Here is a 26,248-nt window from a genome sequence, read left to right on the forward strand (position 1 = left end):
TATGAAAAAAATTCCTCATTTGTCCGTTCTGATAGTATGATGGATTTTATTGATAAGAACCTACAGTTTCTTTAGAAAGTTTGGGTTAGGAGTTTCGTATATATGCGCCATGAAAGTATGTAAGGAAATCATGATATGCTTTTTTGCAGTGCCAACACTGAAAATATAAGGTGTGTCATGCATGACTTTTATGTGTTTTAGGGTTTGAAGGATAGCTCTACAAACAAAATTCCTTATTTTGCACTTCTCTGCTTTGCTTGGCAGGAATTCTTGTTGGAAAGAGCGAAGGCATGGTTTGCATGACATTATCCTCAATGGGGTTGGAGATAGCGGTGATCACTGACTTATATAAATATTGATACTTGATTTTTTTCACCTGACATCTTCTCATTTCTGTGAAAGACACTTGATTTTCTCATAGTAGTAGTTCTTTATTATTGTCGATACATAAATGGTTCTTTACTGAACTGTACTTGTATGTGTGTATGAACAATGGTGATTAACCTTTTAAATAATCCATTGTCCAACAGGATGATTCTAATTTCTGATTAGATTATACTATAATAATATGATTAGCAAAAATTCAAATGGTTGTATATTTGACACATACTGCAATGGGCCGAAGCCCGCTTGATATTTTGTTCAAATGCTGAAATTCATTTACAGGAGATTATAATCATTTGGGCGCTATGCATTCAAAAAGTGTGTATTTAGATAAGAAATTACATAATTAACGCAAAGATGTGTGGTATTTGTTTCAACAAGAATGTTCGTAAAGAATGATAATCAAATTATTTGTATGAGTCAAGAATTAGGTATTATGCACTTTGTATGAAATCTCAATTTTTTTCAAGAACTCTACATTTTGTTAGAATGTTTCATGTTTGATACGTATGCGTCACACGTGCACGATTACTAGTTAGCTAAGATGATGTCTTACAGAGCTGTCTTGAAAGAGCGCACATGTATGAGGTCTGACTGTAAACGTCATAGTCAATGAGACTTGGGTGATCTCTAGTAAGCTCACAAAGAGACCAGAAAGTACGACGTATATTCTCCAAATCTTGGGTAGCCTACTAGCAGCTAGGAAATTGTTAATAATTCAAGTGAAACCTGTTCACACAAAATTAGCAATTAAAGGCATAGTTCATTATCAAGTTGTGGATGGATGTAACTTAAAGCTCTATGCAGAAGTTCAACTTAACACTCTGCTGAAACACTAGTATATTAAACAAATAGCAAGAAAAGGCAAATCTTTAAATGAGTATTTGAGGTCTTGTGGAGATTGTTAGAAATAAACTCCTATTTGTGTGGCTTACGGTCGAATATCCATTTCTGAGTCCAGACTCATCTGTATCCGGTGAAGAGAAAATTCAAAAACAATAGTAAAAAAGTTCAAAAACATATGGATTCTTTTTTTGCATAAAAGATGATTTGATACGTGAGATCCGCTCCAAATTTCAACTCATTTGAACATATGAGTAGCTCTCAGCAAAAAAAAATTGGATCAGAACAGTACATGAACAATAGACTGTTTCATAGACCCCAAATTTGTATTTTTTGCCGCGAGCTACTCAAATGTCCAAATGAGCTCAAGTTTGGAGCAGACCTCACGCACCTAAACATTTTGCATGAAAAAAACAGATTTTTTTGATTTTTTTTACTTTCTTTTTTGAATTTTCTCTTCACCGCAGATAAGCTTGGGAGCCAAATAGCCGCTGTCTGTAAAAAAATTAGTCCCCCCTCTCTCCCTCGCGCTGCCCTCCCCAGGGCGGCTCGAGGGCGTCTAGGGTTTCCCCGGCGCCGCTCCTCTCCATCCTTCCTCCCTCCCTTGCCGTCACCCGAGGCGGTCGCCGGGCAGCGCATGTGCGGGTGCCGATGACGGTGGCGGCGAGGTCTCTGTCGCTTCTCTCTCGAGGACTCTGGATCCAGGGCGGCGGCCCTTGGCGGCGTGCGCGGGAGGTGCGGTCCGGCTTCCTCGGCTGCTCGGGCGGCGACTAGCAGGCGGATTGCGGCCGTGGGGCGGCGAGGTTTCCCATCCTCCGCTCCAGATCTGAAGGTCAGGCTCCCCCTCTCTGCTTCTTCCTCCGCTGGCGCGTTCGATTTGGGGCCTCCGGCCGCTGGATCCGGTGCCGGCGGGGTGCTCCCCAAACTGGTGGTGTGGGAGAAGCCCGGGGGAAACCCCTGTTTGGTTTGTTCCAGCATGGCGGCGACGACCCTTTTTGGCGTCGTTCTACTCCCTTGAGTCACCGTTGTGGGCTCCCCTCCACACCCTGGCCAATCTTCCCGGGCAAAAGCTCGAATCCCGGATGGATGGGCGGCGGCGGCGCCAGGTGCGTAGTGTCCTCCTTGGAGACGCCGGTTGGGAAGATTGGTGCTTTGGGATTGTGTGCAGCAGCGTGTAGGTGGGCGGCCGGTGTGTGTCGAGTCTCTGTGGCTCGGTAGCTCCTTCACTTCGGCAACTCTTCCGGCGGCTTACCCTCTACTATTGGCCTCCTTCGGTGTCTGCGGTGTTGCTGATGTGCATGTGCTCCGACTTGTGGCCGTGCTTCGTGGTTGGCCCAGACTCGAGACCAACCATTGCTCTAGCTCTCGGGTAGCGTCTCTACATTCGACGGTGCGGCGCCTTCGAGCCTAGGCGAGGGGAAGGGATCCCCTTCGATGTTAGAGAGGGCAGGTGTTGGGTCATCTCCTCTGCTGGTTTCCAGTCCTGTGTTCGATTCCTCTGCCGGTTGCTGATCCTCGAGGCTTCACTCGTAGTCGTTTTGGTGCCTTGCTGTAGTGGGCTTATCCTCAACTAGCAGTTCTTAATAGTTAATCTTGTGTTTGCTGGTTGTAGGTGTAGCGTTGTAAGCTGTTCTTGCAGCCCCTTTGTATCGTTTGGCCGATGTTGTGTGGTGATCTTGTTCTTGTAATCCTAGCCGGTTGATGGCTTTGTTAATTCAAAGTCAGGCTCTTCTTGAACCTTCGTTCTAAAAAAATATTAAAAAAATTAGTCCATCTGTAAATCTTGAATTATTTGTGGGGATACATTAACCATCTTTTCTGATATTTCTTTGCAGCAAGTTCTGGTGACCCCGGTACATTGTGTTTCCTTTTTCTTTATTGAAGGCTGCCCGATCCCAAGCTATACTACTCTGACTGGGGAGGCCCATCACCAGGCCACTGGCCTTGGCAAGCTAATCGAGAAGGAAAGGAAGAGACCAGAGACGAGACGGGGCAGCAGCCAGCCAGCCAGCCAGCAAGCGGCAATAAATTTGGTTTTGATGGTATCAGTGCCATAAATTGGCGCCTTCCTGTTAGCTGGGCGTCCATACTGTGTGCATCAATGGTGCACTGTCCCCCCTCCTCCCAATTATTAGCACCGTTCCATCCTCCTTTTCCCTTGATGAGAAAAAAAGGGGCCAATCGGTTCCAGTTGGCACAGGGATCAAGACAACGCTGCGTTCCATTTCTTTTTCTTTTTCTGATTGAGGACGTGAGTCACCTCCGTCGAATTCATTGCCAAAAACACAAAACAGCTACGAATTCGAAGTTAATGAGCAGGTAGCAGGCCTCCACAGATGCCTGTAGGAGTGTACTCGTGCTGCTCCCATCGACGTCGTAGCTCAGCTAGGCGCCTGAGCCGTCCAGGAGCATCAATGCGCGTCCTGACGTCGTAAATGGCATGTATGCATGGCCCGGCGTCGCCTCACCGCCTCCTTGTAAACCGCGACGGAATGCAGCTGGCTATGATCAGAGGAGACGCGCACGCGACGACGCAGGATCAGACGGTATGCGTGTACGTTACGGCGCGGCGCAGGAGGATTTTAACCGGCCGCCTGGGACGAGAGCCGTTATGCCTTCTTCTCGACCCTACCCTACAGGCGCGCACTGGTTCCGGGCCTGCGCCACATGAACCCACCCACGACGGCGACGTGCTGGGTCTCGGCACGCTGTAGGGAGGTCAAATGGTGGTACTTCCATACGCTGTAACGGAGTAGTACCACCACAATACACCAGGCGAACACTCGCCGGCCCGCCGCTACAGTAGAGACACGCCCGGCATCTGCATCGGCATGCATGCAATGCAACACAGCGCGATGCAGCAACGGTAAAGTGCGCGCTCTGCCGCTGATCCAGGCGTCGCCTGACGCCCCTGCGGCCGGCTCCGACGAGAGCGTTTCTTTGCTGGAAGGACTCTGGGGCTGAAGGCAACCGCGGCTGCCGTACGCGCTGCTGCGGCTGTCTGCGGCCATGCACCGGACAGACAGACAGCGACTTCGTTTTTTTTTTCTAATGTTGGGACAGCGACTTGAGTTTTGATCAACTAACTCGGTACGTTTCGACGTTTATTTTTCGGGAGGTACGTTTCGACGTTAATCGCGTAACCGAAGCAACGTAGCGGTCCCAAAATTCGCTTTGGGTGGACGGGACCGGTCTCATGCAGCAGCACTGCTCACGTCACATTCCCGAAGGAAGGACGAGGAGGGGCAAGCAGAGTAAAACTTGACTCCATTGTAACTTGCATCATACTCCTACTACTATCGCTCTAGGAATTTGCAACCGAGTATTTAGGTGTATTCATTTTGCCAAAATCATTGCTGTTTTTCGAAAATTGTCACTGTTTTGTCAAAATCAACACTGTTTTGTAAAAATCATGAGTATTCACATGAAGACCCAAGAATACCCCTAGCGCCACCCCTACTACTATCACAATACTGTTTCCCTCTGTAATATAGCGGGCAGCAGTAAACGTATACTCCAACCAAAACCAGGACGATGGATCGACGACAGTAATAATTACCAAGTTTAGGATGTAATAATTGCCACCTCATAATCCTTCCCTAGAGGCACGCAGTGTCCACCTCATCATTGGGGGGTAAAGGTAAAGCCAGCCAGATCGACCACCAACTGCCATATCCAGGGAAGTATAACCATCTCCGACTCCGAGCAACCGGGCAAGCCGCCTAACCACTGCATGAACAAAAAGCTAAGGTGTCCCTACCAGAATGCAGCTTGCCCAGGAGCCCCTAACCAACCGACGCATGCCAAAAACTAAACAGAAAGGGATGTGATGTGCACAGGAGGCAGCTAATTACAAAATCTGACAACAAGGACAAGATGGTTTGCGCTTCACTCAAAGTCATTTTATCTCTAAAAGCTTGATGATGCCCTCCTCCAGTGCTGCTTCAGTTTCCAGGACGTCCTCACGCGCCTCTTCACCCTTGGCTGCATCATCATCAGCCCCAGACTGGCTTGCTGGGGCAGCAGTGCTGCATTCACTGGTAGAAGTAGAAGCAGAACTAGCAGCATCAACAGCAGGGCATGGGACTACTTCACTGGTGACCACCTCTGAAGCTTCCTTGACTTGAGCTGGAGCCTCGATCTTAACCGGAGGCTCAGTCGCCGCCGGTGGTGCGTCCTTACCTTCTGACAATGGTTCCCTTGCTGGCTGGGGCTGCACATCCTTCATCTGAATGGGCATCACAGACGACGACATCGATCCCTTAAACAGCTGGTGTTGCGCATCCTTTGCCTGAACAGGCATCGCAGATGATCGCGATTCCTTGGTTGGCCTCTGCTGCGCATCCTTCACCTGAATAGGGATCGCAGACGACATCGATTCCCTTATTGGCTTGTGCTGCACATCCTTCATCTGAACAGACATCACAGGTCTTGGACGCTGCGCAGGACCCGAGGGAGCAAAGTGTGGAGAAGCTGGCCTGATGTGAACTGGGGATGCCATCCGGACTGACGGTGGGTTGCTCAGGAGAGGAGGAAGCTGCTGTGTGCGTCCACTTGGAGGTGGGAGAGGTGGAGCAGAGAACACAGGGATAGAGCTCCTGACTGTGACCGGAGGAGCCATACTATGACAAGGCATACGGTAGTGCCCAACTGGGACATAAGGGGCTGCTTCTGCGGCCGGGAACCTCGACCTTGAATTAGAGCTTTCAATGGGCCAGAACGGTGACTGTGATGCTCCATCAGCCGCGGCTGGTGACTCTGGTCTGGATCTTGAACTAGACTTTGGCCGGAATAGAGGAAGAATCTTCGAGTAACTGGACTGAGAGGATTGACCAAAACAAGGCTTCCTCTCTGGTTGCATGGGAAATTTCTTGGGAAATGGTGAAGCATTGGGATTATTGGCCATCGCTATCTTTTCCTTCGTGCGATAGTTGAGAAGGGCTCGGGCAATCCTGATCTGCTCCTGCTCATCATTGTTCTCCGGTTCATTGGTCGTATTCGCCTCCTCACGTGCCACTGTTTCAGAGACGGAAATAACATGAGCGAAGTGCTGCTGTGTAATACTGTAATGACAATGTTACACAGCAGATATTGACAAACATATTTTACAGATGCTGTAATGAGATCAAAATAAAATCAAGCTGGCATGAGACACATCAGTTAATGGTCCATTTAGCCAGTACAGGAAAGCTCTGCTAAGTGAAATGGCATATCAAATGCACCTAGCTAGATTAGAACTTAAGAGGAATGGGTCATTCGCATGCTAGACCTAAAAAAATATTTTAGGATCACAAAAGTTTCCTTTCTTTTAGGTGAATAATGTGGTCGTAGAAACTACGAAAAAGGAATGACACTATTCTTTGTTTAATGAACAATGCATTGCAATGAATAAACAATAAAAATATACTGGTAATACTCACATTGTTTCAACGAAGCCCAGGCTGCAGAAGCAGCATTTTTTTCAGCTTGCTTCTTATTCTTAGCATGATCACCTGTAAAGGTGATCCCCGCTAATTCTACTGTGCATGTGAAAACTGGCAGATGGCCAAGGCCAGACCGCTCTGTTGTATATGAAGGCAACGGTGCCCCAACTCTCTGGGCTACTTCCTGTAGAAGGTTTTTGTAAACCCCTGTTTCATCCTGTTTAACATAAATGTACCACCAAAAGTAAGTAATGGAACAGATTATGGAGTAAAAGTTGTGGATACATGACACTACTTGCAAGATCAAAGAGAAATCACGTTAACAGGTTAATGATTAAGAGACAATGATCAGCTATTGCCCTTTCATGAACAGAAGCAATAATATCAAACAAAGAAGGAAGGTTTTCAGAATTAAAAAGGAAGATGACTTCTGAATTAGGACAATGCTGGCATATCTAATACTTCAACAGCAATGATTACCGTTTATAAAAGTTTTAGTAGGAAGTGGTCGTTGAGTTATCTATGGCTATTGGCTAATTAGAAAGGTAGTTAACATGATGGAACATCTGCTTTAGCAAAACTGATTAATCTAACCAAGGAACATGAGTAGTTTCCAAAACTACATAGATTATTCTTCGTCTTCTAATGCAAAATTGACACATTTAGAGGTGAGTTAAAAAAAACATAAGACAGATTCTGGATACAAACCATCTGATAATAAAAGCAAACAATTGTCACAGATTAGTATTTGAACAACTACTGATATAAATAGTAGCATTCCAGTCAGCATCTAAAAGACCCGAGGGCGGAGGTACTTGACCATGAAGCTCACTTAGACTAAAAGAAGTCAGAATCACTTGAACTGTACAAATTTACAAATATAACATCAATGGACCTTAAGAGGATTTTTCTACAGAAATTGTAAACAGTAGCATTTTTAACTGTGTAGAAACAATGGCTCAATACTCTGCTGCAACTACCCTATCACTATTTACCATCGCTTTCGGAGTATAAAATTTTTGTGAAAGTTTTCCCATTTTTTAATGTTTTTATTTTCAATTGATGTCATAGCCCTTTCTGCAACAAATATTGTTTAACAATCATCACGAATCGGTGGAATACTAATACCATTCCTTTTATAGTCCAAACTCTGAAAGGTCAAACCCTAAATGCAGTCAACAATGAGACCTGCCTAACATTTGACTAGCAATATTTCCAAATGACAGTAAATCAAAGGGATGCAATTCACCAGAACCAGACGCCTGCCAAACAAATCCATAGCTACCATTTACAAGAACTTTGATCAGAAATATCATGACCTTCTTTAGAGAGGGGGGGCAATTGGGAACAAGCTAGTCTCGAACCAAATCACCAAAATTCCACAGAGCAGTCTCCCCATGTACGAACGCGTCGGCGGTCGCACTCAGCCCGCACCAGGATCCTGCCCTGCCTGCCTAAAAGGCAGGGGGCAAAGCGACGGCAGCCCGCACTAGCACCAGCAGCGACACCCACCCACGCCCTCCCTCCCTCCCAGAGACGAGACACAAAGAAGGAACCAAAGCACCCCGCACTAGGCAACGGCGGCGCACCCATGGCTAGCCCGAGTTGACCGCACGCACTCGGCGACACCAACGCCAACGCCGTAGTGGCCCGGCAGCACACACAGAATGGCACCACCATCCATCCAACCCCCTCGTTGTGGGCTGCGTGGGGGCCTGCCTGCCACTAAACCCCCCGGGCCCATCCGCATTGACCTGCGACGCCGGGTTAGGTGCGGGCGGCCTCCCATTCAATCCCGCCCACCCACCCCCACGCCCCTCGCCATTAATACACACCACTGTGAAGACCAAAACCTAATCTACGCCCACCCCCACGATTAAAAAGTTTTGCTCGCCACTAATCTCTCTCATCTCCCTACACGGCCGCAGATCCCAGTCCAAAGCCACACACGTCCCGTTCGCTGTCAGGTCAAACGAGCACATGTGACGCCGTAGTATTGTTAGTCGTAGCAGTATAACGTGTTCCCATGGCATCTTCCCACCGCGCGTACCGGGAAGGCTACGTCTTCACTGCAACTCGGCTTCCGCCCCGGGTCAGGTTCATACGGCGGGGTTTTACTCGCCCCCCATCAATGCGCCATTATTACTGCCCGGGTTTAGTTCATGTTAATCAGGGCTTACGAAGACTTTCTGGCGAGGGGCTGACGAATCCGGTGGAAAATCGTGGGAGTTGCGGCCGGCCAGGACCCGAGCGCCAACTCCTATGAGGGCTAGATTGAAAATTATTGGTGGGGATCCGTCGCCGTTACGTCGCGAGAGCACATTTAACGACGGATTAAAGAAATGGGATCGATGGGCGGCTTGTCGTAGTACGAATAATTAAGTCACTTAAGAGCATGGTTAATAGTATAGCCAGCTGCTGGCTATAAGGCTGGTCATAGTGGGAGTAACATAAGTAGTAACATAGATGCCACATAAGCAAAAATGGTGATGTGGCAAGTAGTTAATGAGGAGAGAGGCAAATAGAGTAACATAATATGTTACCATCACATAGCGGTTTCCAATGCATAATGAGTCTACAAAGTAATAAATGAAGGCAACTATGTTACCACACCTATGACACTACCCACTATGAAGGTAGTAACATAGACTAGTAACATATATATGTTACTAGTCTAAGTTACTCCCCACTATGACCAGCCTAAGCCAGTGCCATGTCATCTACAGCCCATCTTATAGTCAACATGTACAATAGTAGATCAAAAGAGTGTACTACTTTTTTATTATGTGGCCCACCTTTCATTCTCACAAAGTACCTAGAAGCACGTGCTAGAGCTGGCTCTTCACGAAGAGCCCGCTTACCTTCTCTCTCCTCTTCTCTTTCTTCCAACTAAGCACAAATATACTAGTTTATTTCTTATAGCCCGCTGACTCAGCTCTATTGTACTTGCTCTAATTGCGTCTATTAGTACTGAATTATTACGTAGAGTGGGAGCTATCTTTTTTTTTTTGGAATTTACTCCACTGTGCGAGTGAGGGAACAGATTACTTTTGTTAAATAGATAAATTTGGAAAATAGTAACTGAACTAGTACTTCATCGGCAACTTTTTCTGGGGGGATCCTCCTTTTGGGAAAGGAAAAATACGCTGAAGTTTTTGACGCGGAACTTTTCGTGCTGACTGCTTGCTCCGAGTTTGGTCATGTCGCTGACGAAGCCCCAAGCCCCCAGTTCCAAACGAGACAAAACCTAGAAGCCACGACTAAGCAACGAATCTGATCGAACTAAAAAGACCAAGGTAAACCATGTATTCGTGCAAGATTTCTCCGTGATCCCCTTCATTCCCCTGAGCGGAACTCATAAGCTACTAGTACATGGCTAATCACCCACGCGAATTCCGCAATGAGTTGTGAGAACAAACAATGGTGGCAGTAATAATTGTATGAAAGGATCGGCTAAATCCTGCCCTAGAGAAGCTCCTTAAATTCAACCACGGACAGTCGCTAGCGAGCAAAGATAAACTCGAGAAACATCCAGAATAAATCAGAGCAAGAGGAGCAGCTAGTAGAAGCTATAGGAGGGAGGGAGGGGGCGATGGGAAGAGGCGGGGAGGGGGGTCGTACCAGGATGCGGGCGGCTAGGGAGTAAGAGGGGCCGCGCCGGGCGAGCGCGGCGAGGGCGACCTCGGCGGCAGCATGCTCGGCCTGGCGGAGCGTCGTGAAGAACCCGGGGCTCTCGAATTGCTCGCCGTTGAAGATGACCGCAGCTTTGAACCGCGGCGCGTGGTCCGGCCCCTCCCGCAGGCACGTGTACGCCGGCAGGTTGAAGCAGCTCCGCTGCGCCAGCTCCTGAAGCTGGTTCTTATACATCGCCGCGGACCGCCACCCCCACCTGCCCGGCCACCGCTCCCTTGAGTCCCACCGCTGCTTCTAATGCCGGCCGCCGTGGCCGGAGATGGCTACAGCGAGAGATCTACCCAGGGGCAGAGGTGGAGGTGGAGAAGGAGGAGGGGAGAAGTGTTGAGTGCTAGGAACGGAGAGGGGAGCCGATTTATATTTTTTTTCTTTGGCTTTATTTTTAGGATGGGTTTAATGCTAGTGCCCTGCAGTTATTAGCTTGGCTGGACCGGGAGGATGACAGCAGGACCCAGAACATCCTGCGCCTTTTTTATTTCTGAACTTAGGGCTGGAAGATCTGCAAATTCAAATAAACTTTAAATGCTATTTTTTCTGAACTTAGGGCTGAAAGTTCGGCAAATTCGAATATACTATTAAACGTTGCTGATTAATAGCACGGACATGAACAAAATCAGGGACATTTAAGATGAACCGGAGGAAGTAGTATCAATTATCTTGTCACATTATTATTTCGATCTAGAAACTAAAAAAATGGTTGTTCACTCATACTATTTCTCATAAGCAAGTATATTTCTTGTTATTTTTTCTTTCATACTCCCTCCGTCTCTTTTTAGTCTGCATATAAGGTTTGGTCAAAGTCAAGCTTGGTAAAGTTTGACTAACTTTAAATTAAAAAATATTAACACTCGCAATACAAAATCAATATTTTTAGATGCACCATGAAATGTATTTTCATATTATATAGTTTTAGTATTGTAGATGTTCATATTTTTTAGTATAAATTTGGTCAAACTTTGTGTAGTTTGACTTTGACCAAAACTTATACGCGAAGTAAAAAGAAATGGAGAGAGTACTATAAATAGTTTAGAAACACTAATTCTTTAATGGGAATATGTCATTCTTGAGGCGAGAGAGAGGGTCGACCGGCGGCACATCAACTTTCATGTAACTGGCAAGTTCTTTCTTTTTGAAAAACAAAAACGCGCATGATGTCCGGGGTCCTGCTGTCATCCTCCCGGTCCAGCCAAGCTAATAACTGCAGAGCTGAACTTACGGCTGGAAAATCGGCAGATTTGAATAAACTATTAAATGTTATTTTCCTGAACTTAGGGCCGAAAGATAGGCAAATTCGAATATACTATTAAATGTCGCTGATTAATAGTACAAAGTTGAACTAAATCGGCGATGTTTAAGATGAACCGGGGGAAGTATCAATTATCTTGCCACATTATTTTGATGTAGAAACTAAAAAAATGGTTCTTCATTCATGCTATTTCTCATAGGCAGGTATATTTGTTGTTATTTCTCTTTCATAACTATAAATAGTTTAGAAACACCAATTGTTTAATGGGAATATGTCATTCTTGAGGCGAGAGAGAGGCTCGACCGGTGGCACAACAACTTTCATGTCACGTGGCAAGTTCTTTCTTTTACTTTATAATTTGGAGAAGTTTAATGTTGATGCCTTGCGGACTGTGGTTACTAGCTTGGCTGGCCCAAAAGGATGACAAGCAAACCATGAGGCTCGTCATCTTTCTTGTTATAAATTTAAACATGGAAGATGGGCAAATTCAGATTCATGATTTATCTTATAATAACATTGTTGATTTTAGAGATTGAAAAATAACATGATAACATAATTTTGTTTGTGTGATAACATCTTTTCATAAACAACTAACAGGTTAGAATGATGGATATCTATTCTTCTCTCTACTAACTATAAATGGCTTAAACCCTTCTTGACATATGGGAATGTTCAGTCATCATTTCGGAGAGTGAGGCAATACATATTTTTCTTTGCCTTTATTTTTTGGAGAGGTCTAAGGCTGGTGCTCTATAATTGCTTGCTTTTTTGGACTTAGGGGAAGGGTACATTAGGGATCCAGTACATTGCTCGTTATTACTGTTCTGATTTCAGAGATGGGAGATAGGCAAACTTGGTTTTTTTTTTTATTCTCATTTTAGTAATTGAAAACATAAGAAATGACGATAGATTTGGAGAAGCAATACATGTTTTTGAATGTAGGATATTTATTTATCTTCCCCTGGTAGCCATAAATGGATTCAAAAGCTTATTGCTAGATTGAAATATTGAGACATTCTTTAGTGAGAGAGCGCCGTGCAGGAGCACATCCACATGTCGAGCCCATATATTTTTTTGTTTGCCTTTATATTTTGGAGTAAAAGTGTTGTTACTAGCTTGTCTTGACTGGACCGAGAAGATCACAACAGAAACCCATACGTCCCTGATTTTATTGATTTTAATTAAGATATTGGAGTTGGAGGAAATTTGAATTCATCCTACAACAATATTAATAATTTTTATTTTAGAAAAGCAAAATAATAAAATAATTATTCTTTCTGCGGTAGAGATAGCATCCTTTTAGAACGCAGCAAAAGGATTTGAATGCCGGATATTTTATTTTATTTGGTAATGTTAAATGGTCTGTAAACATCTATTGCCAGATGGGAATATTGAGTTATTCTTTGATGTAAATATTGAATTAATATTCGATGCTAAATATTTTTATAAACATAGGATATTCTATTTTATTAGGTAACATTAAATGGCTTATAACGTCTATTGCGAGATGGCTAATGCCAGAGTGGCAAGACGATATTTTTTTCTTTGCCTTCATTTTTTGGTAAGGTTTAATGGCAGTGCCCTAAAGTTACTAGCTTGGCTAGGCTAGGAGGATGACAGTATAGACCCAACACATTTCGTGTGTTTTACTGCTGGGAGATAGGAAAAGTTATGTTCTTCATTTTTTTTCATATTGCAAAGAGAGGCTTGACTCAGTGGTTAGGCATGCGGTTATGCAGCCTAACGACCCGAGTTCAATTCCTAGAATTGATAGGTGGTGCGCATGGGTTTTTCCCCATTTATTAAGGATCAAGCTTAATGTGTGGTGAAACCACTCATCAAGAAATATCTGGTTACTCATTTAAAAAATTCCAATCACCATGTTTATCTTGGTACTCATACTAAAATGGTTATATGCATCCCTAGTTGGTGCACAGACCGGGAAATGAAAATCTCTCCCATTTTTTGAACCTAGAAAGACCGAGTTCGTCTCGAGTCGCCCCCGCCGGTGACAGGAGGGAACCCTAGCCGCCTCCCAGCTGCCCTCCTCTAGCTCCTTCCCTCCCCTGCTGCCGCCAGAGTGTTGGAAATATGCCCTAGAGGCAATAATAAATTGGTTACTATCATATTTCCTTGTTCATGATAAATGTTTATTGTTCATGCTAGAAATGTATTGACCGGAAACTTAAATACATGTGTGAGTACATAAACAACACCGTGTCCCTAGTAGGCCTCTACCAGACTAGCTTGTTGATCAAAGATGGTTAAAGTTTCCTAACCACATACATGACTTTTTGATAATGGGATCACATCATTAGGAGAATGATGTGATTGACAAACCCAACCGTAAGCTTAGCAACAGATCATATCGCTTAGTTATTTGCTACAGCTTTCTTCATGTCAAGTACTGTTCCTTAGACTGTGAGATCGTGCAACTCCCTGACACCGAAGGAATACTTAGTGTGTATCCAAACGTCACTTCGTAACTGGTTGATCATAAAGGTGCTATACAAGTATCTCTAAAGGTGTTTGCTGGGTTGGGATGGATCAAGACTAGGATTCCTCACTCCGTATGACGGAGAGATATCTCTGGGCCCTCTAGGTAATAAAACATCGTAAAGAGATTGCAAGCAATGTGGCTAATGAGTTACTCATGAGATCTTGTGTTACGAAACGAGTAAAGAGACTTGCCGGTAACGAGATTAAATTAGGTATGGAGATATTGACGATCGAACCGCAGGCAAGTAACATATCGCCGAACAAAGGGAACTACATGCGAGATTAACCGAATCCTCGACATTGTGGTTCAACCGATAAAAGATCTTCATGGAATATGTAGGAACCAATATGGGCATCCAGGTTCCGCTATTGGTTATTAACTGGAGAGGTGTCTTGGTCACAGTGGCGAATCTAGAAAATAATGGAGGGGGGGCTGGGCTGCCTGTGCCATGCAGATATGTGTTGGGCTGGGCCTGCAAGTAGCTGAGCTAGGCCTTAAAACTAGTAGTAAAACAAATTTTACAGCACTGGAGGGGGGGCTTGAGCCTGTTAAAGCCCCCCTAGTAGATTCGCCTCTGCTTGGTCATGTCTACATGATTCTCGAACCCGCAGGGTCCGCACGCTTAATGTTTGGTGATGCTAGAGTAGTGTTGGGATATGTATGTTGGTGACCAAATGTTGTTCGGAGTACCGGATGAGATCCCAGACATCACGAGGAGCTCCGAAATGGTCCGGAGGTAAATATTTATATATAGGAAGTCGTGTTTTGGTCGCCGGAAAAGTTTCGGGTATTAGTGATATTGTACTGGGAGTGCCGAAAGGGGTCCGGGGGTCCACGAGGGGGGTCCATCTTCCCTGGGGGGCCACATGGGCTATAGGGGGCACCCTGGCCTACATGGGCCAGGGGCACCACCCCCAAGAGGCTCATGCACCTTGAACAAGGAAAAGGGGAAGAGTCCTAAGGGGGGAGGCACCCCCTAGGTGCCTTGGGGAGTGAGGAAACCTCCCTAGGCTAGCGCCCCCTCCTTGGAAGAGGGGCTAGGGTTGCGTCCCAGCCCTTCCCATTGCCTCCTATATATAGTGGGAGAGAGGGAGTGACTGGACACACGAATTCCCACGCCCCGGCGGCAGCCCTACCTCTCCCTAACTCCGTCTTCTCCTCAGATTGGTTCCGACAGTGTTTGGTGAATCCCTGCCGGCACTGCACCACCACCATCTCCACCACCCTATCATGTTGGTTAAGATCACATCTACTTCTCCTCTCTTGCTTATTGGTTCAAGAAGGAGGAGACGTCATCGAGCCGCACGTGTGCTGAACACGGAGGTGCCGTCCGTTCGGCGCCAGATTAGATTGGATGGCGATCGGATCGTGAAGAGTACGACTACATCAACCGCGTTATATTTGCTTCCACTTTTGGTCTACAAGGATATGTAGACACACTCCCATGCATCTCCTAGATTAGATCTTGGGTGTTCGTAGGATTTTTTTTTTGATTTTCTTGCTTCGTTCCCCATCACAGAGGGCGTGACCGCACGAAGCCCGGCCAGTCCCGACGGCGACAGGGCTCTTCCGCCCCTTCACGTGTGGATCCGATGCAGGCCGGATTTGACGGGCAAGGGTGTCGTGATGCGGGGGGTCGCGACGGCGCGGACCAGCTTCCTAATGGCGGCGTTGGGAGGCGGGTGGCGTGGACGTGGCCTCCGGTGGTGGGGCGTGTTGGTATTGGCGGCGGCGGCGTTCTGGCCCAGATCAATGGTTCTAAGCACTAGGTGGCGCGGGTTGTGTGCTACCTCTTGAGCTTGCGTTGGTTTTCCCTTGAAGAGGAAATGGTGATGCAGCAAAGTAGCATAAGTATTTCCCTCAGTTTTGAGAACCAAGGTATCAATCCAGTAGGAGACGACGCACAAGTCACCGAATAGCTGCACAAACAATCAAGAACCTTGCAACCAAAGCGATAAAGGGGTTGTCAATCCTTTCACGGTCACTCACAAAAGTGAGATCTGATAGAGATAGTAAAGTAAATATTTCTGGTATTTTTGTTGTATAGATTGGATAGTAAAGATTGCAAAATAGTAAACGAGATGCGATATAATGGAAAAGAGATGTAATATAATAGAAAAGAGACACAGGGGCCATAGGTTTCACTAGTGGCTTCTCTCAAGATAACATGTATTACGGTGGGTGAACAAATTACTGCCGAGCAATTGATAGAAAAGCGCATAATTATGAAGACATCTAAGGCAATGATCATGAACATAGGCATCATGTCCGTGTCAAGTAGACCGAAACGATTCTGCATCTACTACTAATACTCCACACATCGACTGCTATCCAGCAGGCATCTAGAGTATTAAGTTCATAAGAACGGAGTAACACATTAAGCAGGATGACATGATGTAGAGGGATAAACTCAAGCAATATGATATAAACCCCATCTTTTTATCCTCGATGGCAACAATACAATACGTGCCTTGCTGCCCCTACTGTCACTAGGAAAGGACACCGCAAGATTGAACCCAAAGCTAAGCACTTCTCCCATTGCAAGAAAGATCAATCTAGTAGGCCAAACTAAACCGATAATTCCAAGAGACTTGCAAAGATATCAAATCATGCATATAAGAATTTAGAGAAGACCCAAATAGTATTCATAGATAATCTTGTTCATAAATCCACAATTCATCGGATCTCGGGAAACACACCGCAAAAGAGTATTACATCAAATAGATGATCTCCAAGAACATCGAGGAGAACTTTGTATTGAGAATCAAAGAGAGAGAAGAAGCCATCTAGCTAGTAATTATGGACCCGAAGGTCTGTGGTAAACTACTCATGCTTCATGGAGAGGCAATGGTGTTGATGTAGAAGCCCTCCGTGATCGATTCTCCCTTCGGCAGATCGCCGGAAAAGGCCCCAAGATGGGATCTCACGGGTACAGAAGGTTGCGGCGGTGGAAAAGTGGTTTTGTGGCTCTCCCTGATATTTCTAGGGTATAAGAGTACATATAAGTGAAAGAAGTACGTCGGTGGAGCTACGAGGACCCCACGAGGGTGGGGGCGCGCCCTCCTGCCTCGTGGATGCCTCGTGGCGTTTATGACTTCAACTCCAAGTCTTCTGGGTTGCTTCCGGTCCAAGAAAGATCATCGCGAAGGTTTCATTCCATTTGGACCCCGTTTGGTATTTCTTTTCTACAAAACTCTAAAATAGGCAAAAAAACAGAAACTGGCACTAGGCCTCCGGTTAATAGGTTAGTCCCAAAAATAATATAAAAGAGTATATTAAAGCCCATTAAACATCCAAAACAGATAATATAATAGCATGAAACAATAAAGAATTATAGATATGTTGGAGACGTATCAAGCATCCCCAAGCTTAATTCCTGCTCGTCCTCGAGTAGGTAAATGATAAAAACAGAATTTTTGATGTGGAATGCTACCTAACATAATTACCAATGTAATTTTCTTTATTGTGACATGAATGTTTAGATCCGAAAGATTCAAGACAAAAGTTTAATATTGACATAAAAATAATAATACTTCAAGCATACTAACAAAGCAATCATGTCTTCTCAAAATAACATGGCGAAAGAAAGTTCATCCCTACAAAATCATATAGTTTGGCTATGCTCTATCTTCGTCACCCAAAATATTCAAATCATGCACAACCCCGGTTTCAGCCAAGCAATTGTTTCATACTTTAGTATTCTCAAACTTTTTCAACACGCAATACATGAGCGTGAGCCATGGACATAGCACTATAGGTGGAATAGAGTGGTGGTTGTGGAGAAGACAAAAAAGAGGACGATGGTCTCACATCAACTAGGCATATTAATGGGCCATGGAGATGCCCATCGATAGATATCAATGTGAGTGAGTAGGGATTGCCATGCAATGGATGCACTAGAGCTATAAATGTATGAAAGCTCAACAAAAGAAATTAAGTGGGTGTGCATCCAACTTGCTTGCTCACGAAGACCTAGGGCATTTTGAGGAAGCCCATCATTGGAATATACAAGCCAAGTTCTATAACGAAAATTCCCACTAGTATATGAAAGTGACAAAATAAGAGACTCTCTATCATTAAGATCATGGTGCTACTTTGAAGCATAGGTGTGGAAAAAGGATAGTAGCATTGCCGCTTCTCTCTTTTTCTCTTATTTTTTTGTTTGGCTTCTTTGGCCTCTCTTTTTTTCATTGGCTTCTTTGGACTCTTTTTTTATTTCCTCACACGGGACAATGCTCTAATAATGATGATCATCACACTTCTATTTATTTACAACTCAAGGATTACAACTCGTTAAAACAAAATATGACTCTATATGAATGCCTCCGGCGGTGTACGAGGATAACGTATGAAAGAATTATGAATGGTTGCTTTGCCACAAATACGATGTCAACTACATGATCATGCAAGGCAATATGACAATGATGGAGTGTGTCATAATAAACGGAACGGTGGAAAGTTGCATGGCAATATATCTCGGAATGGCTATGAAAATGCCATAATAGGTAGGTATGGTGGCTGTTTTGAGGAAAGTAATGGTGGGTTTATGGTACCGCCGAAAGTTGCGCGGTACTAGAGAGGCTAGCAATGGTGGAAGGGTGAGAGTGCGTATAATCCATGGACTCAACATTAGTCATAAAGAACTCACATATTTATTGCAAAAATCTACAAGTCATGAAAATCAAGCACTACCTGCATGCTCCTAGGGGAAGGGTTGGTAGGAGCTAACCATCGCGGGATCCTGACCTCCACACATAAGGAAGACAATCAAAGAAACACCTCATATTACAAATTTGTTACACAACGGTTACCATACGTGCATGCTACGGGACTTGCAAACCTCAACATAAGTATTTCTCAAATTCACAATTACTCTACTAGCATGACTCAAATATCACTATCCTCATATCTCAAAACAATCATCAAGAATCAAACTTCTCATAGTATTCAACGCACTTTATATCAAAGTTTTTATTATACCCATTTTGGATGCCCATCATATTAGGACTAGTTTTATAGCCAAATCAAATTACCATGCTGTTCTAAAAGACTCTCAAAATAATATAAGTGAGGCATGAGAGATCAATAATTTCTATAAAATAAAACCACCACCGTGCTCTAAAAAGATATAAGTGAAGCACTAGAGCAAAATTGTCTAGCTCAAAAGATATAAGTGAAGCACATAGAGTATTCTAATAAATTCCGATTCATGCATGTCTCTCCCAAAAGGTGTGTACAGCAAGGATGATTGTGGTAAAATAAAAATCAAAGACTCAAATCATACAAGACGCTCCAAGCAAAACACATATCAGGTGGTGAATAAAAATATAGCCTCAAGTCAAGTTACCAATAGATGAAGACGAAAGAGGGGATGCCTTCCAGGGCATCCCCAAGCTTAGGCTTTTGGTTGTCCTTGAATTTTACCTTGGGGTGCCTTGGGAATCCCCAAGCTTAGGCTCTTGCCACTCCTTATTCCAAAATCCATCAAGTTTTACCCAAAAACTTGAAAACTTCACAACACAAAACTTCAACAGAAAATCTCATGAGCTCCGTTAGTATAAGAAAATAAACCACCAATTTAATGTACTGTAATGAACTCATTATTCATTTATATTGGTGTTAAACCTACTTTATTCCAACTTCTCTACGGTTCGTACCCCCTGATACTACTCATAGATTCATCAAAATAAGCAAACAACACACGAAAAACAGAATATGTCAAAAACAGAATAGTCTGTAGCAATCTGTAACTTTCGAATACTTCTGTAACTCTAAAAATTCTGAAATAAATTGGTGGACGTGAGGAATTTGTCTATTAATCATCTGCAAAAATAATCAACCTAAAATCACTCTTCTGTAGAAAATGACAGCTATTCACGTGAGCGCAAAAGTTTCTGTTTTTTACAGCAAGATCACAAAGGCTTCATCCAAGTCTTCCCAAAGGTTCTACTTGGCACAAACACTAAATAAAACATAAAACCACATATAACCAGAAGCTAGATGAATTATTTATTACTAATAAGGAGCAAAAAATCAAAGAACAAAAATAAAATTGGGTTGCCTCCCAACAAGCGCTATCGTTTAACGCCCCTAGCTAGGCATAAAAACACGAATAGATCTAGGTATTGCCATCTTTGGTATGCAATCCATAAGTGGCTCTTATAATAAATTCATAAGGCAATTTAATTTTCTTCCTAGGAAAGTGTTCCATGGCCTTTCTTAACGGAAATTGGAATCTAATATTTCCTTCTTTCATATCAATAATTACACCAATCGTTCTAAGGAAAGGTCTACCAAGAATAGTAGGACATGTAGGATTTTAATCTATATCAAGAACAATGAAATCTACGGGCACATAATTCCTATTTCCACCAATAAGAACATCATTAATCCTTCCCATAGGTTTCTTAATGGCGGAATCTGCAAGATGCAATTTAAAGAACAATCATCAAAATCACAGAAACCCAGCACATCACACAAAGTTTTGGAATTGTGGAAACACTAGCACCCAAATCACACAAAGCATAGCATTCATAATATTTGATCTTAACTTTAATAGTAGGTTCCCACTCATCATAAAGTTTTCTGGGAATATAAACTTCTAGTTCAAGCTTTTCTTTACAAGATTGCATCAAAGCATCAACGATGTGTTTAGTAAAAGCTTTATTTTGATTATAAGCATGAGGAGAATTTAATACGGATTGCAACAAGGAAATAAAATCTATTAAAGAGCAATTATCATAATTAAATTCCTTGAAATCCAAAATAGTGGGTTCGTCGCTATGTAAAGTTTTGACCTCTTCAATCCCACTTTTATCAATTTTTGCATCTAGATCTAAAAACTCTGAATCATTGGGACGCCTTTTGAATAAAGTTGACTCATCTCCAGTACCATCTTTATCAATATTCATTTGGAAAACAAAGATTTAATAGGAGTCGCATCAATCACTTTTAGATCTTCATCATTATTATCATGAAAACTAGAAGAACACGCTTTCACAAAGCAATCTTTTTTAGCATGCATCCTAGCGGTTCTTTCTTTGCACTCATCAATGGAAGTTCTCATGGCTTTGAGTGACTCATTGATATCAGCTTAGGTGGAATAGATCTAAGTTTCAAAGAATCAACTTCAAGAGAAATTCTATCCACGTTCCTAGCCAACTCAACAATGTTAAGCAATTTTTCTTCAACCAAAGCATTGAAATTCTTTTGCGAACTCATAAATTCTTTAACACTATTCTCAAAATCAGAGGGCATCTTATTAAAATTTCCATAAGAGTTGTTGTAGGAATTACCATAATTATTAGAGGAATTACTAGGAAACGGCCTAGAATTAAAATTTCCTCTATACGCGTTGTTACCAAAATTGTTCCTACCAACAAAATTCACATCCATAGATTCATTATTATTCTCAATCAAAGTGGACAAATGCATATCATTAGGATCAGAAGAAACACTTTTATTAGCAAACAATTTCATAAGTTCATCCATCTTTCCACTCAACACATTAATTTCTTCAATCGATGAACTTTTTTACTAGTGGATCTTTCGTTGTGCCATTGAGAATAGTTAACCATAATATTGTCTAGGAGTTTAGTAGCTTCTCCTAAAGTGATTTCCATAAAAGTGCCTCCCGCAACCGAATGTAAAAGATTTCTAGAAGAAAATTCAATCCGGCATAATTTTTTTGTATTAATCATCCACAAATTCAAACCATGTTTAGGGCAATTACGTATCATTAATTTCATCCTATCCCAAGCTTGTGCAACATGCTCATGATCAAGTTGCTAAAAATTCATAATATCGTTCCTAAGAGAGATGATCTTAGCGGGAGGAAAATACTTAGAGATAAAAGCATCTTTGCACTTATTCCATGAATCAATACTATTTTTTAGGCAAAGAAGAGAACCAAGTTTTAGCATGATCTCTAAGCGAAACGGAAATAGCTTCAATTTAACAATATTATTATCCACATCTTTCTTCTTTTGCATATCACACAAATCAACAAAGTTGTTTAGATGGGTTGTGTCATCTTCACTAGGAAGTCCAGAAAAATGATCTTTCATAAGAAGATTCAACAAAGTGGTACTAATTTCACAAGAATCAGTATCGGTAGTAGGAGCAATCAGAGTGCTAATAAAATCATTGTTGTTGGTATTGGAAAAGTCACACAATTTAGTATTATCTTGAGCCATCGTGACAAATAATCAATCCAACACACAAGCACACAAGAAGCAAGCGAAAAGAGACAAACATAAGAGAGGCGAAGAAAAGGCAAAGGTTTTTGAATATCATTTTAGAAATGGGGGAGAGGAAAACGAGAGGCGAATGGCAAATAATGTAATGTGAGGGAGAATAGTTTATGATGGGTACTTGGTATGGCTTGACTTGGCGTAGATCTCCCGGGCAACGACGCCAAAAATCCTTCTTGCTACCTCTTGAGCTTGCGTTTGTTTTCCCTTGAAGAGGAAAGGGTGATGCAGCAAAGTAGCATAATTATTTCCCTCAGTTTTGAGAACCAAGGTATCAATCCAGTAGGAGATGATGCACAAGTCACCGAATACCTGCACAAACAATCAAGAACCTTGCAACCAACGTGATAAAGGGGTTGCCAATCCCTTCACGGTCACTTGCAAAAGTGAGATCTGATAGAGATAGTAAAGTAAATATTTTTGGTATTTTTTTGTATAGATTGGAAAGTAAAGACTGCAAAATAGTAAACGAGATCCGATATAATGGAAAAGAGATGTAATATAATAGAAAAGAGACCCGGGGCCATATCTAGTGGCTTCTCTCAAGATAGCATGTATTACGGTGGGTGAACAAATTACTGCCGAGCAATTGATAGAAAAGCGCATAATTATGAAGACATTTAAGGCAAAGATAATGAACATAGGCATCATGTCCGTGTCAAGTAGACCGAAACGATTCTGCATCTACTACTATTACTCCACACATCGACCGCTATCCAGCATGCATCTAGAGTATTAAGTTCATAAGAACGGAGTAACGCATTAAGCAAGATGACATGATGTAGAGGGATAAACTCAAGCAATATGATATAAACCTCATCTTTTTATCCTTGATGGCAACAATACAATACGTGCCTTGCTGCCCCTACTGTCACTGGAAAAGGACACCGCAAGATTGAACCCAAAGCTAAGCACTTCTCCCATTGCAAGAAAGATCAATCTAGTAGGCCAAACTAAAGCGATAATTCGAAGAGACTTGCAAAGATATCAAATCATGCATATAAGAATTCAGAGAAGAACCAAATAAAATTCATAGATAGTCTTATTCATAAATCCACAATTCATCAGATCTCGGCAAACACACCACAAAAGAGTATTACATCAAATAGATCTCCAAGAACATCGAGGAGAACTTTGTATTGAGAATCAAAGAGAGATAAGAAGCCATCTAGCTAATAACTATGGACCTGAAGGTCTATGGTATACTACTCATGCTTCATCAGAGAGGCAATGGTGTTGATGTAGAAGCCCTCCATGATCGATTCCCCCTCCGGCAGATCGCCAGAAAAGGCCCCAAGATGGGATCTCACGGGTACAAAAGGTTGTGGTGATGGAAAAGTGGTTCCGTGGCTCTCCCTAATGTTTCTAGGGTATAAGAGTATATATAGGCAAAAGAAGTACGTCGGTGGAGCTACAATGGCCCCACGGGGTTGGGGGCGCGCCTACCCCCCTGGGCGCGCCCTCCTGCCTCATGGATGCCTCGTGGCGTTTCTACTTCAACTCCAAGTCTACTGATTTGCTTTTGGTCCAAGAAAGATCATCGCAAAGGTTTCATTCCGTTTGGACTCCATTTGGTATTCCTTTTCTACAAAACTCTAAAATAGGCAAAAAAACAGAAACTAGCACTGGGCCTCGGTTAATAGGTTAGTCCCAAAAATAATATAAAAGAGCATATTAAAGCCCATTAAACATCCAAACAGATAATATAATAGCATGGAACAATAAAAAATTATAGATATGTTGGATACGTATCACTGTGGGTGGTGACGGTGGTCGGCTGGTGTTGTCTTCTAGGTAAGTTGTCACACCCTAGCTAGTCATGCATTAGAGTGTTGCATCATGTTTATTCTTTCATCAGAAACTTGAAATGGGGATGACAGAACCCCCAGTTCCCTCTGAAACCAATTAGGGTTACTAAAATAATTTTTCAATGAACCTGAAATGCCCTTCTAAAATGTCCATCATTTTAGCCTTGGTTCAGAACCTCTGACAAAAGTGGTGCACATTTTTCTAGGCCATCATAGGGTCTTTGAATTAAATCATAGATATTTGAATTTGGGCATTTGAAATAATATAAAATATTTAAATGCTCAAATATCTCCAAACTGAAATGTTTCATGTTGGAAATATTCCAACTATGGACCAGGAGTAGTTTGGTGATTTTTGGAGTTGCCTAGGTATTTTATTTAACTCAACAAAGTTGCAGAATTATTAAATAAAATAGAAAATAGAAAAAAAAGGGAAAACCCTACCTGGCGCCACCGCAGCCCACTAGCCAGCCCACCTGCCGGCCCAGCCCAGCACCGCTCCAGCGAGCTGCTTCGGCCAGGCAGGCAGGCAGGTGCCCGGCAGCGACCGCGGCGTGCGCCACGCACCTGCTCGCCGCCTCGCCGCTCCCCTCGCCAGGTGACGACGTGGATCGTCCTCCCTCTCTCCCCCGAACCCCCCAGACACCCCCTCTCCTCTCCAGCTCCTCCCCCTCGCACGCCCCAGCCATGGCCGACGCCACCATCGCCGCACCACCGTCGTAGCCGTGCTCCCCGTCGTCTCCACGCCGTCTCACCGTGTCCAGGAGCTTCGCCGCTGTCCACTTCATCGAGCAGCCGAGCCCCGAGCGCTCGCAACGCCCGAGACCACCGCACCGACCTCGCCCGAGCTCACCGTCGCCGGAGATCCCCTTCAACGCCGACGTCGCTCCGGTCCATCTCCGACCGCACCAAGGACTCCGTCGCACTCACTGTGAGCTCAGCCATCTTCCCCTCCCTTCCGTTCTTGCTCCCGAGCCGTGTAGCAACCTCCCGGAGCTCAACCGCACCCACCGCCGTGGACCTCGTCGCCGACGTGCTCCCGGTCATCCTCCGGCCACAAGATGGTGTCCATCTTGCTCACCGCGTTCCACAGCACCTAGCTAGCCACTCCACGAGCCTCACCGAACCCTCTAGCACCAAGTTCACCTCCGACCGAACCTCGGTGGCCGCCAAAGTCGTCGCCGCCGTCAACTCCGGCCACCCCGACCCCAACGGACTCCGCCAAGAGCCGCGGGTCGTCCTCAGCTTCACTCCGGTGGTCGCCGCGGTCCATTTGGTGGCCGAAACGACCAAAACCACTATTGCCGCCGCACTGTTGGTCGCCGCCGGCCAGAACTCCGGCGAGCTGACGTGGCCCAGCTAATTAACCACTAATCCACCACCTACTGACGCTGACAAGTGGGCCCCAGGGGTTAGTCAAAGCTAACCAGCCCGGGGTCAACGCGGGATTAGCACCTGGTCACTGACGTGTGGACCCCACACGTCAGGTTTGACCCGAGCCAGCTCTGTTGACCTGCTGATGTCACTGTGACGTCAGGCTGACGCAGTAAATGATATTTCTGGATTTAAATTTAATCAGGAAATTCCAGAATATTAATTAAACTTCAAAAATTCATAACTTTTAATCTGTAACTCCAAATTGGACAAATTATATATGAAAAATGATCAGAAAAATCCAATCTATCCATCTGTACTATTTTCATGCATGATCAAACAAGTTAAATTGATGTTTTAAACAGAACAAGAAAAGGCACTTTAAAAGGCCATATTTGAATTTGGAATTTGAATCTTTGATTCAAATTTGCTCAAACACTTCTGGCTTTAGTTGCATTAGCCCAACACACTCATATTGCCATGTTTCATGCATGCATCATATTGTTGCACATTGTTTGGTGATGCCTGTGTATCGCTATCCTTTGCGACAGGATCTGTCCCCGAGGAGTACCGTGACTACCCTAACGAAGAACCGTATCCGTGCAACGAACCATCAGGCAAGCAACCAACCATTTGATCATATCGATACAATCCCATGTTCTCGCTCCTGCTCTCTTTTACTGCATTAAGACAACGCGAATCAAACTGCTGTGTGCTACGGTAGT

At 43.8% G+C, this 26,248-nt stretch overlaps 1 protein-coding gene across 1 annotated transcript; it reads right to left on the minus strand.

Annotated features, from left to right (window-relative positions):
• Positions 1-4,782: 4,782 nt before the first annotated feature.
• On the minus strand, positions 4,783-10,688 carry LOC123121569 (double-stranded RNA-binding protein 6). The gene is made up of 3 exons (XM_044541593.1): positions 10,272-10,688; positions 6,648-6,867; positions 4,783-6,243 (listed from the first exon to the last, which is right to left on the minus strand). The coding sequence occupies exons 1-3, from the start codon at positions 10,515-10,517 to the stop codon at positions 5,126-5,128; spliced, it is 1,584 nt and encodes a 527-aa protein (XP_044397528.1). The 5' UTR covers positions 10,518-10,688; the 3' UTR covers positions 4,783-5,125.
• Positions 10,689-26,248: the final 15,560 nt, after the last annotated feature.

This window comes from Triticum aestivum, chromosome 1B, assembly GCF_018294505.1.
Source record: "Triticum aestivum cultivar Chinese Spring chromosome 1B, IWGSC CS RefSeq v2.1, whole genome shotgun sequence".
Taxonomy (NCBI): domain Eukaryota; kingdom Viridiplantae; phylum Streptophyta; class Magnoliopsida; order Poales; family Poaceae; genus Triticum; species Triticum aestivum.

Excerpts from the sequence above, each read along its gene's own strand:
- LOC123121569 (XM_044541593.1), bottom strand. The coding sequence starts at position 10,517 with ATGTATAAGAACCAGCTTCAGGAGCTGGCGCAGCGGAGCTGCTTCAAC. Across the intron at positions 6,868-10,271 it reads CCCTAGCCGCCCGCATCCTG|GATGAAACAGGGGTTTACAA; the intron begins GTACGACCCCCC and ends TATGTTAAACAG. Across the intron at positions 6,244-6,647 it reads CTGGGCTTCGTTGAAACAAT|TGGCACGTGAGGAGGCGAAT; the intron begins GTGAGTATTACC and ends TCTCTGAAACAG.